A 16,561-nucleotide genomic window follows, 5' to 3' on the forward strand; every position below is an offset into this window, starting at 1 on the left:
TGACAGTAAATTTCAACCTATCATATTGTCATATTTTTCATCACTTATATAATATCTAAGATCTAGAAAACATTATCAGAATCAGCTATATATTTGCCAGGTATGTTTAACACACAAAACATTTGACTTGGTAGACTGTGCTCTCTTTGTTCAATGTAAAAAATAATATTAATAGTAGACAAGTATGTAAATTATTAATATGTACAAGGCTAATGAGATAATAGTGCAGAGCTGCATAGAGCAAAAGGATGAAGTGAACATGAGTTAGTTCAGTGTTTCTTAGTGTGCCACCTGGAGGGTCCCTCAAAAATATCTGTTTCTCAGCAGTGGTCCGTATTGGCTGCAGTGGAACTCAGGTACACTTTAACCAACCTTTGTGGCAGTAATGACAATATCAAATAAACAGAAGAAAGAATAGAGCTAAAGTAATAAATACGTTTCTTAAGCGCAAAAATTAAGACTTAAAATGGCAAAGATATGTCTTCCGTTTGTCTTTTATTTTATTGACAATTTAGCAAAGAGACATATTAATTTAGTTTAGAAAATGGATGGATGGACAACACAATTGTATGTACAAGTATTTTTCTTCAGTTATTTTTTAAATTCCTTCTTGTGCAGAGTATTTGGTTAATATTTATTTTTGTAATCACTGTCGTAAGGTTAATGTTTTGAATAAATAACAATTATGATAAACACATGCTTTTATTTACTTTAAAATGGTTTACCCTGTTGCACTGTAAGTAGGTTAGAAATAATTATAAAATACGATGAAAATCAAGAGTAAGATTACCATAAATTCTGGACTATAAGCCACTTTATTCCTGGGCTTTGAACCCTGTGGCTTATAAAACGGTGTAGCTATTTTATGGATTTTTCTTACATGATGGTCATAATGTAAATAGTTAGAACAAAACAGAGCAAATACACTGAATAGGTGTGTAATTGTTTGTGCAATTGGACCATCTTTTGGACGACTTTTCTCACTGCAGGTGCTGCAGTGCTCTTTTAATTAGACTGGCTTTCAACCGGTAGTAGAAGTCATGTTCCGTCTTCTAGCCATCCATAGCGTTACTACTCGTATGGATTCTTCATTCATCTCTCAAAGCAACTTTTATAAGTTTCACATTGCAACTAAAACAATACTTACTTATTAAACCGTCCCATGCGTGATGTCTTTTTAAGCATATTTGTACATGCTATTGTAATGCAATGAAGCTAGCGTCGCTAACATTAGCTGAAATGCTATCAGGTTCACGAGTAAATTTGTTAATATTAATCACTTACAGTGGCATTGTTTTTGTATTGTTACAGTTTTGTAAATTGACCAAAACATCAACGTGGAGTTATTGAGTCTGTTTAGCTGTTTGGAGCGCAAGCTTCCGTAGCTAGTTGATCCATTACGAGGACTTCTGTTTTGTTTGATCAGTTGTTTTACTGCCATGTTACAGACACCATTTATGGGTTATACTTGTATAGCGCTTTTTTACCTACAAGGTACTGTCACGCCAAATTTCTTCCCCCCTACAAAAACCTTCCCACTGGAAGATATTTGGCGTAACAGCCCCTCTAATGCCTGAAGGACCCCAATGAGGGAGTGACAATACCAAGTTATATGACTCTTAAGGGTTACACCTGAAAAATTAGCGGAGCAAAAATAGCTTGAAAGGTTAACATGCTGGAATGCTAATATTTTTTCCTCACCGTTATTTTTCACCAATGACAATCAGCCAATTATAATGATTTTAAAACAGACAGCTGTGTGGGCTGCTTTAAGGTCCTTCCACCCTCATTGGGGTCCTTCAGGCATTAGAGGGGCTGTCACGCCAAATGTCTTCCGGGGGAAAGGTCTTTGTAGGGGGGAAGAAATTTGGAGTGACAGTACCCAAAGCGCTTTGACACTATTTCCAGATTTTCACCCATTCACACACTGATGGCGGGAGCTGCCGTGCAAGGCCCTAAACATGACCCATCAGGAGCAAGGGTGAAGTGTCTTGCTCAAGGACACAACGGACATGACTAGGTTGGTAGAAAGGTGGGGATCAAACCAAGAACCCTCAGGTTTGATCCCCACCACCTTCTACCTTCTCCCAACCGCGTAGAAACATTTAAGGTATGCAAATAAACATTTACAAAATATTTATGTGTAAACAACTAATTTTACAACCTGTATATCTGCGGTTTATAGTCCAATGCGGCGATTATATGGAAAAATATTTGTTTTAATTTTGTGGGTGCGGCTAATATACTGGTGTGCTCTACAGTATAGCCCGAGAAATATCAATGTTGATATTTGCACTGGGCCCCTGAAGTCAAAAAGGTTGAGAACCCCTGAGTTATCTTATTCACAGTGACAGATTAAATCCAGGATTCTTGCACAGCAATAGGTCACACTGTGACTGTTTAGTGTTCATCAGAGTGATAGCCTGTGGGAAGAAAGTGTTCTTATGATTTAAGACTTGTGGTTGTAGTTCAATTGTAATACAATCCAGATTTAAAAGATAGGATATGGGATATATATACTGGTTAGGCCCCTTCAATTAAAATCACTGCACCTTTATTAAAGTGGCTATTTGGAGGTGGAGGCATGTGGTGAGATAGGCGTCTGAGAACCCCTGTGGAGCAGCAGATGCAATATGCACAGATGTTTTGATACACAATTGTTGAGGGTTACTGCTGAGGGGGAGTACATTGTTTTTTCATTAAAGTGAAACATTGCTGCACTCATGATGAATGCTCAATTCCTGCTGCTAAGGAGAGTTTTATTGAGTTATTGAATTTAAACATAACCTAATATGTACACTGTGAAAAAACATCTGTACAATTCACGGTAAAATGCCAGCAGCTGTGGTTGCAAGGAATTTATTGTGAAAAATACAATCAAGATGTATAGGACATTACGGTATGTTGATGTTGAATCGGTTAATTTTACAGTTGATAACCGTTTTTGCTTACAGCAAATTACTGATATGTTGCAAACCTGTTTACAAAAAAAAACTAACACTGGCAGCTGTGGGTGCCAGGAATTCTCTGTAAAAACAAATTAGGCCAATTAGCCAATACGCCTTTCCCCAGGTGCGTGTCTTTGGAGGTGGTAGGAAGCCGTGATCTTTGCCCACGCAGGCACAGGGGTGAACATGCCAACTCAACAAGAAGGTCCTGGGTTCGATTCCCGGGCTCGGTTTTTCTGTGTGGAGTTTGAATGTTCTCCCCTGTGACTGCGTGGGTTCCCTCCGGCTTCCTACAACCTACAAAGACATGCACCAACACTAAATCGGCCCTAGAGTGTGAATGTGAGTGTGAATCTATGCCTGTCTATCTGTGGGAGGTGGTGACTTGTCAGGGATTTACCCCGCGCCTTCTGCCCGAAGGCAGCCGGGCTAGGCTCCAGCAATCCCCGCGACTCTGAGAGGGACAAGCTGGTCAAAAATTGATGTGTGTATATACATACATATATATATATATATATATTTTTTTTTTACATTTAAACCAGTGTGGGTGGGACTGGGAGCAGGTGGGTAAAGTGTCTTGCCCAAGGACACAACGGCAGTGATTAGGATGGCGGAAGCTGGGATCAAACCTGCAACCCCCAAGTTGCTGGCATGGCGGCTCTACCAACCGAGCTATACCGCCCCACTATACACACACATACCTTGAAAGGGTCAAGCGGTAGAATGGATGGATGGAATGTACAGTATAAACATATATATATGTGAGTGAGGTGTATATATATATACTGTATATATACTCTAATTACTCACTAATCAATATGTACATACATATATATATATATATATATATATATATATATATATATATATATATATATATATATATATGTACATATTGATTAGTGAGTAATTAGAGAGTATATATACAGTACAGGCCACAAGTTTTGACACACCTTCTCATTTCAATGTGTTTCCTTTATTTCCAAGACTATTTACCTTGTAGATTGTCACTGAAAGCATCAAAACTATGTGCAGTGAAAACCATTTCAGGTGGCTACTTCTTGAAGCTCATCGAGAGAATGCCAAGAGTGTGCAAAGCAGCAATCATAGCAAAGGGTGGCTTCTTTGAAGAAATTAGAACATAAAGCGTGTTTTCAGTTATTTCAGCTTTTTTTTATTAAGTACATAACTCCACATGTGTTCATTCATAGTTTTGATACCTTCAGTGACAATTTACAATGTTTTGGCCTGTACTGTATACTCTGTGTGTGTGTGTGTATATATATATATATATATATATATATATATATATATATATATATATATATATATATATATATATATGTTTAGGCAATGTCTGAACTTAACTGCTATGCGTATACGTCATACATCATATATCAGAAGCCAAGAGAAGCTTTTGTAACCTGTAACTTGTTTTGAAAAGGTTTTTATAATAATTTGTATGTCAATTGTAAAATATTGCAAAAATTGGTTTGGAATCGAGACTTGTGTGAATCGAGACTTGATTCTGAATGAAATCATCACCCCAAGATTCGGAATCAAATCGAATCATGAGATGTTGTAAGATCCATCCATCCATCCATCTTCTTCCGCTTATCCGAGGTCGGGTCGCGGGGGCAACAGCCTAAGCAGGGAAGCCCAGACTTCCCTATCTCCAGCCACTTCGTCTAGCTCTTCCCGGGGGATCCCGAGGCGTTCCCAGGCCAGCCGGGAGACATAGTCTTCCCAACGTGTCCTGGGTCTTCCCCGAGGCCTCCTACCGGTTGGACGTGCCCTAAACACCTCCCTCGGGAGGCGTTCGGGTGGCATCTTGACCAGATGCCCGAACCACCTCATCTGGCTCCTCTCCATGTGGAGGAGCAGCGGCTTTACTTTGAGTTCCTCCGGGATGGCAGAGATTCTCACCCTATCTCTAAGGGAGAGCCCCGCCACACGGCGGAGGAAACTCATTTCGGCCGCTTGTACCCGTGATGTTGTAAGATACACATCCCTAATCATTGATTTTTATGTAAAGTGGTACCTCATACTACCGATGGACTTTGGTTGGCACCGAATTTGGTATCCATCCCGAGATACACAGTAAAGTGTTTCAAAATCATATTTTCACCACATTCTCAGAAGGATATGATTTTATAATGACTGAACAGTAAAAAAATGACAACATTTCACTTTAGTATGGGGATGATATTCACCATTAATTATTTGCTTATTAACCATGCAAATTAGTAACATATTGGCTCTTAATTAGTCATTATTAAGTACTTATTAATGCCTTATTCTGCATGGCCTTATTATACAACCAGTAAGACGGTAACACTAACCCTAACCAACTCTTTTTCTTAATGCCTAACCCTAACCTTAACCCCAACCCTAACCCTAACCAAATAACACTAAATTAAATTTTTGTTACTTAGAATATGATTCCCATATATAAGTGTTACCATGAAAATGTGTTCTTGTTAATGTTTCTGGATTTGCATTATTTCTCATGAACAAACAAACCAAAAAGCTTCAGTTTGTGCACAATTCAGTTTCCGTTTGATCCTTTGGAAAAGATTACTGACAAAAAAAACTCTGTACTGTATAGCCTAAATTGCCAAATTGTGTTTTTCTTTGTTTCAAAACACAAGCTGTAAAAATAGAATAGAATTAAAAGAAATTAGTTGAGTTTTGGAATTAAATGTGTATTATAAGACGCAAAAAAACACACAACTAGCTGCTTAAAACTGACTTTTTATGTTGAATTCCCAAATGGCTTCAACTGTACCTACCCATAGAGCAGTCAGGGCCCATCCAGTTGGGGTCACAGCTGCACAGTCCGGTGTCTGGAATGAAAGCACCGTGGCCGTGGCACTGGTCCGGACACTGAGCCCGAGGCAGCTCACAGTGGAGTCCTCCCCATCCTGGCTTACAGTGGCACTCCCCGTTCACACAAATGCCATTGTTGGAACATGTTGGGTCCAGGCAATCCACTGCATCAAAGGCAGAGAAACCAAATCAACAAAGACCAACACCAATGAAAAAACAAAACAAACTTGTCACCTCCCAGCTTATGCTGGAAGACAAAAGAAAAATGTTATGAGTAGGTGTTTAAAGGGAGGGAAGCGACAGAAGTGATGTTTTCATCCTTTGTGTGCACCGAAAGATAACGGAATAAAAGAAAACATTAGCGGACATATTACTAAGGCAACAAAGTAATGACTAGCAGCATCTTTTAATTGTGTTGCCACAAAACAAATTAGTATTCCGTGCGCGGTTGTGTGTACGTGCACATGTGTGGTACACACAAGAGAACCCGACAATGTCAGTCTGCCAAGCTGATAGCCAGCTCTTAGGAAAAAAACAACAACAAAAAAAACAATTTGACAAATTACCTCCTCTTGGGCAAACCCCCCCGGCCTCTACCCCACCCTTCTTCCCCTGGCGTGCTCTCATTGCTCTGTCCTGCTCGCTCAGCCTCGCCTCGTCCTCTTTTTTTCCCCCCTCCTCGGCCGTTATTGACCGGCCCGCCCCTCCCGTGCGCACACATGCTCACACATGGCAACCTCCGCCCTCCATTTGTGTTTGCCTAGCAGAAAAGGCGAATCACAGCTATTGATTTTCATGTCAGTGGCACTCCAGGTAAATTGTTTGAGGGAGTCTGCCGGGATGAATATCATGCATGAGAGCAGGGCAGAAAAGATTGAAGGGGGTTGGGGGGAGGCAAGGAGCAAACGCTGACATTGTTGTGTCTTGACCTCTTCGACCTGACACTCTCCTCTTCCTCCTCATCTTCACCCTTTGTGTACGTTTTCCCTTTCTCCCTCTCTTTTTGACCTCACACTGCTGCTTTGACTCGGCCCTTTCATCTTTCGTCATTTTCCTCCTCATACCTTTCTATCTTCAGAGTGTGGCGGGCAGGTACTTCTTAACAGAGATCAATAGATGCAATTTAATCCCTTAATCAAATCTGTGATGTGTTTGGTTGTGTAACCATCTATCAGCTGTGTGTGTATTCATGGAGGGAGAGGACGCTCACTCAGGGTGAGGGTGTGCTATGATGAGCTGTCTCACTGGAGCTCCAAGGAGTGTGTCAGTGGATGTACGATGTGCTTGTTTGCCAACAAATATCCATGTTTCTTGTAAAATAATCACCATATGGGGAGACGTTATGGCGGGAAATGGAATCTTTTTAAGTTAGTTCTCACAGATATTTTGCACATTATTAGAATAGAATAGAAAGTACTTTATTGATCCCTAGGGGAAATTCAGCACCACAGTTAGCTCACAATAGACAATAATAATAATAAATAATAGGGGTGCGGGAAAAAATCGATTCGAATTTGAATCGCGATTCTTACGTTGTGCGATTAAGAATCGATTCTCATTTTTAAAAAATTGATTTTTTTTTTCTTAATCAATCCAACAAATCAATACACAGCAATACCATAACAATGCAATCCAATTCCAAAACCTAACCTAACCCAGCAACACTCAGAACACTCAGGAGACACAAACACAACACAGAACAAACCATCCATCCATCCATCCATTTTCTACCGCTTATTCCCTTTTGGGGTCGCGGGGGGCGCTGGCGCCTATCTCAGCTACAATCCGGCGGAAGGCGGGGTACACCCTGGACAAGTCGCCACCTCATCACAGGGCCAACAGACAGACAGAAAACATTCACACTCACATTCACACACTAGGGCCAATTTAGTGTTGCCAATCAACTTATCCCCAGGTGCATGTCTTTGGAAGTGGGAGAACCAAAAGTAGTGAAACAAAAATGATTATCAACAACAGTATCAATATTAGTTATAATGTCAGCATAGCAGTGATTAAAAATCCCTCATTGACATTATCATTAGACATTTAAAAAAAAAAAGAACAATAGTGTCACAGTGGCTTACACTTGCATCGCATCTCATAAGCTTGACAACACACTGTGTCCAATATTTTCACAAAGATAAAATAAGTCATATTTTTGGTTCGTTTATTGGTTAAAACAAATTTAAATTATTGCAATCAGTTGATAAAACATTGTCCTTTACAATTATAGAAGCTTTTTACACAAATCTACTACTCTGCTTGCATGTCAGCAGACTGGGGTAGATCCTGCTGAAATCCTATGTACTGTATTGAATAAATCGAGAATCATTTTAAATCGGTAAAAAAATCGATTTAGAATGGAATTGTGACCCCAAGAATTGATATTGAATCGAATTGTGGGACACCCAAAGATTCACGGCCCTGATAAATAATATAATTTATATGATATGAATAATATAAATATATTCTACATATATTCTACATTTAAGTGCAGGCAAGAAGGAACATATGCATTATACAGTTTGATGGCTGTCAGCGCTCCTGTACCTTAACCGTGGAGGGTTACCTGAAATGTGTGTTGTTATACGGGCAGTAATGAGGTCAATTCGTACGCTACATGTACATTTCACTCCAAAATATACGCCGAATTGTCTTAATTATTAAAAACTGCCACCCAGTTTTGAACAAAAAAATTACGTGCTGTCACGATCCGGTATGCGGATCGCTTATTGTTTTGCCGCTTATATGTCTTTGTTCATGTGTAGTTCTGGACTCTGCCGATTCCTTGTGTTTGAGCACTTCCCCGTTTGTTTAGTCACCATGGCAACGTTTTGTGCTCCTCCTCACGGGCTCCTGTCACACCTGTTGTTGATTATCATTTGTGTATTTAAGCCCACCTGATTCCTCAGTTCGTCCTCGGTCCATTACTTGCTTTTCGCAACACGTCACGTTTGGTATCCTTCTGCCCTCGATTATTTTGTGCTAAGTTCCGCCTTAGCTTCACGTGCGTGTGGCACGTCGTTTAATGTTTTCTGTTTCCTGCTACGTTTTTAGCATTAGCTTTCCGTGCATTGGCACGCGCTTTGTTTTTCTCCTTTTTTGCACCAGTGTTCTTTTGTTTTATTATATTAAAACATATTCTTACCTGCAATCCTGCTGACTGGTGGTGTGTGCATCCACGAAGTGGCAACTCCGCGCAACAAGTGCGCCGAACGCGTGACACGTGCATTCAAGTAAAACTTTTGAAAAATGTTTTTGGATGACATTCTTAGACTAGACTTTGACTTCCTCTTTTTTGTCATTCAAATTTGAACTTTACAGTACAGATAAGAACAACATTTTGTTGCATTAGCTCATGGTAGTGCAGATATAAATAAATAGATCACTGTACAGATAAACATATTGTACTTTTGCATATGCATCCACATTTATGGATGTATGTTATATTGTCTTTATATTCCAGCGAGGTAATCCGTTTTTGGGTGGATTCGAGGGGATTATTATGATGCGTTCAAGAGTCTTATGGCCTAAGGGAAAAAGCTGTTACAGAACCTGAAGGTTCTGCTACAGAGGCCTCGGAACCTCTTTCTAAGAATAAAATTGCATTTGCATGCGACTGTGGGATCTTTTTTTTTTTTAATTGATTAAAAAAACTCAAGCAAGTAATAATCTGCGATTCATCCAATTTCAAAAATGTGATCAATCCGTTTTGAAAAAAAACAAAAAACATTGACAGCACTACTTATTTAATTGGCAGCATTGTGAAACAGGGGTTAGTATGTGTGCCTCACAATACAAAGGTCCTGGGTTCTAGGTTAATTTCCCACATTTTGTACAATCTAAAATAAATGTAAAAAGCTAGACAAAGGGCATGCTACTAGCAAGTGTTTATTTCAATAAACAATCAAACTGAGTATATTTTCTCTTGTTTGGTGGAAAGTTGTACATTAAGTTATGTATAATGTAGCTTTATTTTAGCAAGCCACTTTTGCTGTGTAGCTTGCTACAATTCTCTGGGGATAGCTTCACTTGTAGCTTAGCTCCATTTAATTAAGAGTAACTTGCAGCTTCGCTTAAAACATTTCACATGGAGGCTATTCCATCCCTGCTCTTCAGGGGAGTTGTGCATATATATATATATATATATATATATATATATATACTGTACATAGATATATATATACTGTACATATATAATGTACATATATATATATATATATATATATATATATATATATATATATATATATATATATATATATATATATATATATATATATATATATATATATATATACATATACACGCTAGGTCAGGAAAAAACACAAGAGGCTATATCATCCCAACAAGCCTGTTTCACAGGTTTCCCTGACCTATATTCTGCTCTACCCCGGCATTGAGCACTGTATAACGGATAAACCACAGAAACCTTTGCTTATACATGTCAGGCTTGCCTCTGACAGTTTGACTATGTTTTAGTTTTTCCTCTGCATTTGTCTTTGTTTCCTCTGTGTGTGTAGTGTTTCCTGTCAGCGCTCTTATTTTGATGGTTTCCTGTCTTTCTCCCTGAGTGCTGTGTTCCCTCTCAGCTGCGGCTGACGGGCACCTGGCCACACCTGGCGTCAATAAGTCCGCTGCTATTTAGACCTATCTTCCCATCCAGTCACCGCTGGATTATTGTATTGATTTGTCGTTGCCACATGTCGCTCTTGTCGTTGCTATCCTGTCATGTCGTTTTATTGCAGCGTAAGGGTAAGCTATATTCATTTGTTTGTAGCTTACTGTCTTTTGTTCCCTGCTTCCGTTTTGTTTTCATTCTACAAGTAGCGACTTGTTTTCCTGTTCGCTACCCGCTAGCTTCCACACTAAGCTCCCTTTTGTTTTTTGCTAGCTTCCATGCTAAGTTCCTTTTTGTTTTCTAGCTCCCATGCTAGCTCTCTTAGTTTGTTATCCGCCTTGTGCGCGCTTTGTGTTAGTACCATTTTGTTTGTTCTTGTTCTAATATTTTAATTAAATAATTTTTTCCTGTTCAATGCCTGCCTCCATCTTGGGGTTTGCCTACAACAAACTCTGACGGAATATATATATATATATATGTATATGTATATATATATATATATATATATGTATATATATATATATATATATATATATATATATATACATATATATATATATATATATATATATATATATATTAATTAGAGAGTTTCATATTGAATTGACGGATTAATTTGCCTGCAAAATTAGATAGTAACAGCTTTTAAAGTTCATACGCTGTGTTGTGTTTTTTGTTTTTCAAAGGTGAAAATTCCTAATATCTGGGTACAGTGGTGCTGTGAAACCATAAGGTTCCTCAAAATATAAAATTTCTATCAGTATCGTTAGGTGGGTAATAGGACTGAACCCCCGAATCTGAAATCTGAATCTCAGAAAAAAAAAAATCTCGGCACTAACATGCAGTACCGGAGTCCAACAGAGAGGCAGCAGCTGTTAAAAGTAGCCTGAATACAGCCTGCTAAGCTTCCTCTTAATGGGAAGACAGTGAACATGAATGTTGCGAACTTTCTTAAGTACTGCGACAGATTGACAACAACACCAGCTGTACTGAAACAGGTGATGATTCAGGTTTGTGAAGTTTTGGACATTAATATCAGCAACATTGTGGTACAAAGAAAATGAATTTGAAGCAAGATAATATCGCAAATCTTGCCCGTGTGCAGCTGGGATAGGCTCCAGCACCCCCAAGGCCCCGTAAGGGACAAGCGGTAGAAAATGGAAGGATGGATGTCATAAAAAGATACCAATTTCTCTCCATAAGTATATGGGAAGAATCAAAACAAGCCTGGATTATTACTATTTTGCTTCATTGAAGTATGTGACTTTAAGTTAAGTTAAGTTAACTTAACGGTGGAAGAGGGGTTAGTGTGTCTGCCTCACAATACGAAGGTCCTGCAGTCCTGGGTTCAATCCCAGGCTCGGTCTCTTTCTGTGTGGAGTTTGCATGTTCTTCCCGTGAATGCGTGGGTTCCCTCCGGCTACTCCGGCTTCCTCCCACTTCCAAAGACATGCACCTGGGGATACTTTGATTGGCAACACTAAAATTGGCCCTAGTGTGTGAATGTGAGTGTGAATGTTGTCTGTCTATCTGTGTTGGCCCTGCGATGAGGTGGCGACTTGTCCAGGGTGTACACCGCCTTATGCCCGATTGTAGCTGAGCTAGGCGCCAGTGCCCCCCGCGACCCCAAAAGGGAATAAGCGGTAAAAAATGGATGGATGGAAGTTAAGTTAAAGTACCAATGATTGTCTCACACACACACACAGATGAGTTGTGGCGAAATTATTCTCTGCATTTGACCCATCACCCGTGATCACTCCCTGGGAGGTGAGGGGGGGGAGTGAGCAGCAGCGGTGGCCGCGCCCGGGAATTATTTTTGGTGATCCATCCATCCATCCATTTTCTACCGCTTATTCCCTCTTGGGGTCGCTGGCGCCTATCTCAGCTACAGTCGGGCGGAAGGCGGTGTACACCCTGGACAAGTCGCCACCTCATCGCAGGGCCAACACAGATAGACAACATTCACACTCACATTAGGGACGGCGTGGCGCAGTGGCCGTGCGCAACCTGAGGGTCCCTGGTTCAAATCCCACCTAATACCAACCTCGTCATGTCCGTTGTGTCCTGAGCAAGACACTTCACCCTTGCTCCTGATGGGTGCTGGTTGGCGCATTGCATGGCAGCTCCCTCCATCAGTGTGTGAATGTGTGTGTGAATGGGTAAATGTGGAAGTAGTGTCAAAGCGCTTTGAGTACCTTGAAGGTAGAAAAGCGCTATACAAGTACAACCCATTTATCATTATTTACATTCACACACTAGGGCCAATTTAGTGTTGCCAATCAACCTATCCTCAGGTGCATGGAAGCCGGAGTACCGGGAAGGAACCCAAACATTCACGAGGAGAACATGCAAACTCCACACAGAAAGATCCCGAGCCTGGATTTGAACCCAGGACTGCAGGACCTTCGTATTGTGAGGCAGACGCACTAACCCCTCTACCACCGTGAAGCCCTATTTTTTTTACTTTTATTTTTTTTTTTGTGATTTAACCCCCAATTCCAACCCTTGATGCTTAATGACAAGCAGGGAGGTAATGGGTTCCATTTTTATAGTCTTTGGTATGAATTTAGTTTTTTATTCTAGTGTTTTTTGTCAGATTTTGAAAGTTGACATTCTGTATCATTTAGAAAAAAACGTTTTTTGTTTTTTTTTCCAAATGCTATAAAAATGTATCACTCCGCTGGGATAAACTCCAAACCTTCTTGGCTCATAAATCTGTACATCATCAAATATCGTCTTTAAATTTGTGTATTGTGGATTTTTTTCCATGTATTTTTTGCAAAAATCTGTTATTTCCAGCACCCCGTATCGGCTGTGCTGGTGAGGTGTGTTGCGGAGGCCATTATTTTAGATTTTCTCTGAAAATTCTGTCAAGACTGTCTGGTTTTACTGGTACCTTCCCGAGGATTCCACCATCATTAAAAGGACCCTGGCTCACCACTCACCTTCTGCACAGTTCTGCCCTTTGTAGCCGATGGAGCACACACAGTTGCCATTGGTGCAGGTGCCATGGCCGCTGCAAAGAGGGTCAATGCACTGTGTGACGGGGACGTCGCACTCGGGTCCTTTCCAACCGCTGTAACACACACAGGAGCCCTTGTCGTACTGGCCGTTGCCGCTGCACAGCACCGGGCATGCCGCTGGCGTAGAACAGAAAAGGAGAGGGAGAAATTTCCATTTTTTTAATAACAATTTTTCAAGTCAAACTGTCCAATCACAGACACCCAACTTTCGCTCCAGTGGACGGAGGGTAAATATAGTGGTTACGTTTCTGGAGAGTAGTGCTGACATAAAGAGTAATTACGGGGAAAGGTAACTAAACTATTCATCACAGCTGTCTATCCCAGGTGAGCACAGGCCGAGAGAGATATTAGCTTGAGGAGCTGCCATTCATCATCAGTCATCTTGACACGGCTCAACACGCCATTTTCACAGCCCTTCATCTTCCCGGGCCGCCACTCTTCACGCGCTTTTGTCTCATTAGAAGACACCGCTTTGTGACAGGGGGGGTACCGCCATTGAAAGCAAGCTCATACCTTTGGAGCAGTCCATGCCGTGGAATCCGGGGAAGCAATGGCACACGCCAGAATTACACTCTCCGTTACCATGGCAATTGCGCGGGCACTCTTGCACTGAATCTGTGAGAAAGACAAAGTGTGACAGAGAGAGAGAGAGAGAGAGAGAGAGGGGAAGGGGAGAGGGTGAGAAAGCCTCAAAGCTTCGATTAAACCATTGGCACTATTCACTTCTTTGAGATCCTACAAGTCGAGTAAAAGGAGCTCAGAGTCACACACATCAAAAGAAAAAATTGTTTTTTCTTTTTTTCAGGGCCTTTTTCACAATATGGAGGACATTTATTTATTCCTGCAGAAGGCCGACATAACTGAAACTCTTTCTTAAGACATGGTACAGCGGTACTTCCGTTTTTGCACCCCACCCCATCTGTTTATAAGATTCGGTTTTCAATTAAATTATAGTTTGCCCACCTTTTGTGTGCCATTCTAGTTATTGAGCAGTCGGAACATATAATTCCGCAGCATTAAGAGCCGGAGCAAACAATCCAATGTGTTACTAATATATTGTACTGCACAATGTGTCTCTATTAAAAAATGTGCCTGATGGCTTGCTCTCAAATCTACACCTTAAATGCCTACTGAAACCCACTACTACCGACCACGCAGTCTGATAGTTTATATATCAATGATGAAATATTAACATTGCAACACATGCCAATACGGCCTTTTTAGTTTACTAAAAACGTCGGTATGATGACGCTTGCGCGTGACGTCACTGATTGTAGCGGACGTTTTGTTCCAGCCTGATCCCAGCTTTAAGTCGTCTGCTTTAATCGCATAATTACACAGTATTCTGGACATCTGTGTTGCTGAATCTTTTGCAATTTGTTCAATTAATAATGGAGACGTCAAAGAAGAAAGATGTAGGTGGGAAACGGTGTATTGCGGCTGCTCTTAGCAATACAAACACAGCTGGTGTTTCCTTTTTTACATTCACGAAGGTAAGCTTTACTATGGAACAGAGCGGTCAAGCAAACATGGTTCCCTACTACATGTCAACCGGCAGGTTTCGGTGAGAAAATGTTTGTAATATGTCGGCTCTTACCGTAGACATGAGGGGAGCTCGCGTCGTTCCTCGTGCACCTGTCAAAGAGGCAGCTGCTGCGGACTCTCTTGCCTCCTCCAATCGGCCGCCCCCGAACGTGGGATGCTTCCACCGTGGAGGAGGGGGAAAAAAAGCTGAGCCCGGCCCGACCGGCTGCCTTCGTTTCGCCTCGTCGAGAAACGTGGCTTCCCTCCGACTTTCAGGTACGACTATATAATCTCACTAAAACACTAGTAACACAATAAGCAGATAAGGGATTTTCCAGAATTATCCTAGTAAATGTGTCTAATAACATCTGAATCGCTCCCACTGCCCTGTCTTTTTTTTTTTTTTTCTAGTCCTTCACTCTCACTATCCTTATCCACAAATCTTTCATCCTTGGTTAAATTAATGGGGAAATAGTCGCTTTCTCGGTCCGAATCGCTCTCGTTGCTGGTGGCTATGATTGTAAACAATGTGAGGATGCGAGGAGCTCCACAACCAGTGACGTCACGCCCACATCGTCTGCTACTTCCGGTACAGGCAAGGCTTTTTTTATTAGCGACCAAAAATTGCGAACTATATCGTCGATGTTCTCTACTAAATCCTTTCAGCAAAAATATGGCAATATCGCGAAATGATCAAGTATGACACATAGAATGGACCTGCTATCCCCGTTTAAATAAGAACATTTCATTTCAGTAGGCCTTTAAAGCTAAGTTGCTCCTCTATGATGTCATTGCGGGTTAATGCTGTAGTCCATAGTTCTTTGCCAGCTTAACCTCGGTTTACTAACCCCCATTGTACAAACTTTTCGATTTATGAACACAGAACTGGTAACAATACTATTTGGTGTAGGAACCTTGTCTCAGTGTACCAATGTTTCATGCAGCCATTGTCTCGCAGGGCAGCCATTGAAATGTGGGCTCATCAGTCAGAAAAGCAGTGCTGCTCTTAGCTACTGTTAAACTTTGTGTGCCTTTTAAGAGTTGTTTCAACCTTTTAAAGGCCTACTGAAATTAGATTTTTTTATTTAAACGGGGATAGCAGGTCCGTTCTTTGTGTCATACTTGATCATTTCGCGATATTGCCATATTTTTGCTGAAAGGATTTAGTAGAGAACATCCACGATAAAGTTCGAAACTTTGGGTCACTCATAAAAAAGCCTTGCCTGTACCAAAAGTAGCAGACGATGTGCGCGGGTTGTGGAGCTCCTCACATCCTCACATTGTTTACAATCATAGCCACCAACAGCTAGAGCGATTCGGACCGAGAAAGCGACGATTTCTCTATTAATTTGAGCGAGGATGAAAGATTCATGGATGAGGATAGTGAGAGTGAAGGACTAGAAAAAAAATATAAATAAGAAAAAGGCGAGGGCAGTAGAAGCGATTCAGATGTTATTAGACACATTTACTAGGATAATTCTGGAAAATATTTTATCTGCTTATTGTGTTCCTAGTGTTTTAGTGAGATCACATGGTAACTGAAAGTCGGAGGGGTGTGGCCACGGGCGCGGTGACCACCAGTGTCTCCGGTGGGAGGATGTAATAGTCCGCAGCTG

General features: G+C 40.8%; 1 protein-coding gene across 13 annotated transcripts in view; it reads right to left on the reverse strand.

Annotated features, from left to right (window-relative positions):
• The window catches only part of tenm2a (teneurin transmembrane protein 2a), a 719,932-nt gene that overhangs the window by 82,143 nt on the left and 621,228 nt on the right, over positions 1-16,561 (reverse strand). For all 13 annotated transcript variants that reach the window (XM_061901815.1, XM_061901814.1, XM_061901813.1 and 10 more), the window contains 3 exons: positions 13,935-14,036; positions 13,344-13,538; positions 5,741-5,941 (listed from right to left, as the gene is read on the reverse strand). In XM_061901815.1, coding sequence (XP_061757799.1) covers positions 5,741-5,941; positions 13,344-13,538; positions 13,935-14,036 — 498 coding nt within the window. The remainder of the gene's footprint in view (positions 1-5,740; positions 5,942-13,343; positions 13,539-13,934; positions 14,037-16,561) is intronic.

The sequence above is a fragment of the Nerophis ophidion genome, linkage group LG05 (assembly GCF_033978795.1).
Source record: "Nerophis ophidion isolate RoL-2023_Sa linkage group LG05, RoL_Noph_v1.0, whole genome shotgun sequence".
Taxonomy (NCBI): Eukaryota; Metazoa; Chordata; class Actinopteri; order Syngnathiformes; family Syngnathidae; genus Nerophis; species Nerophis ophidion.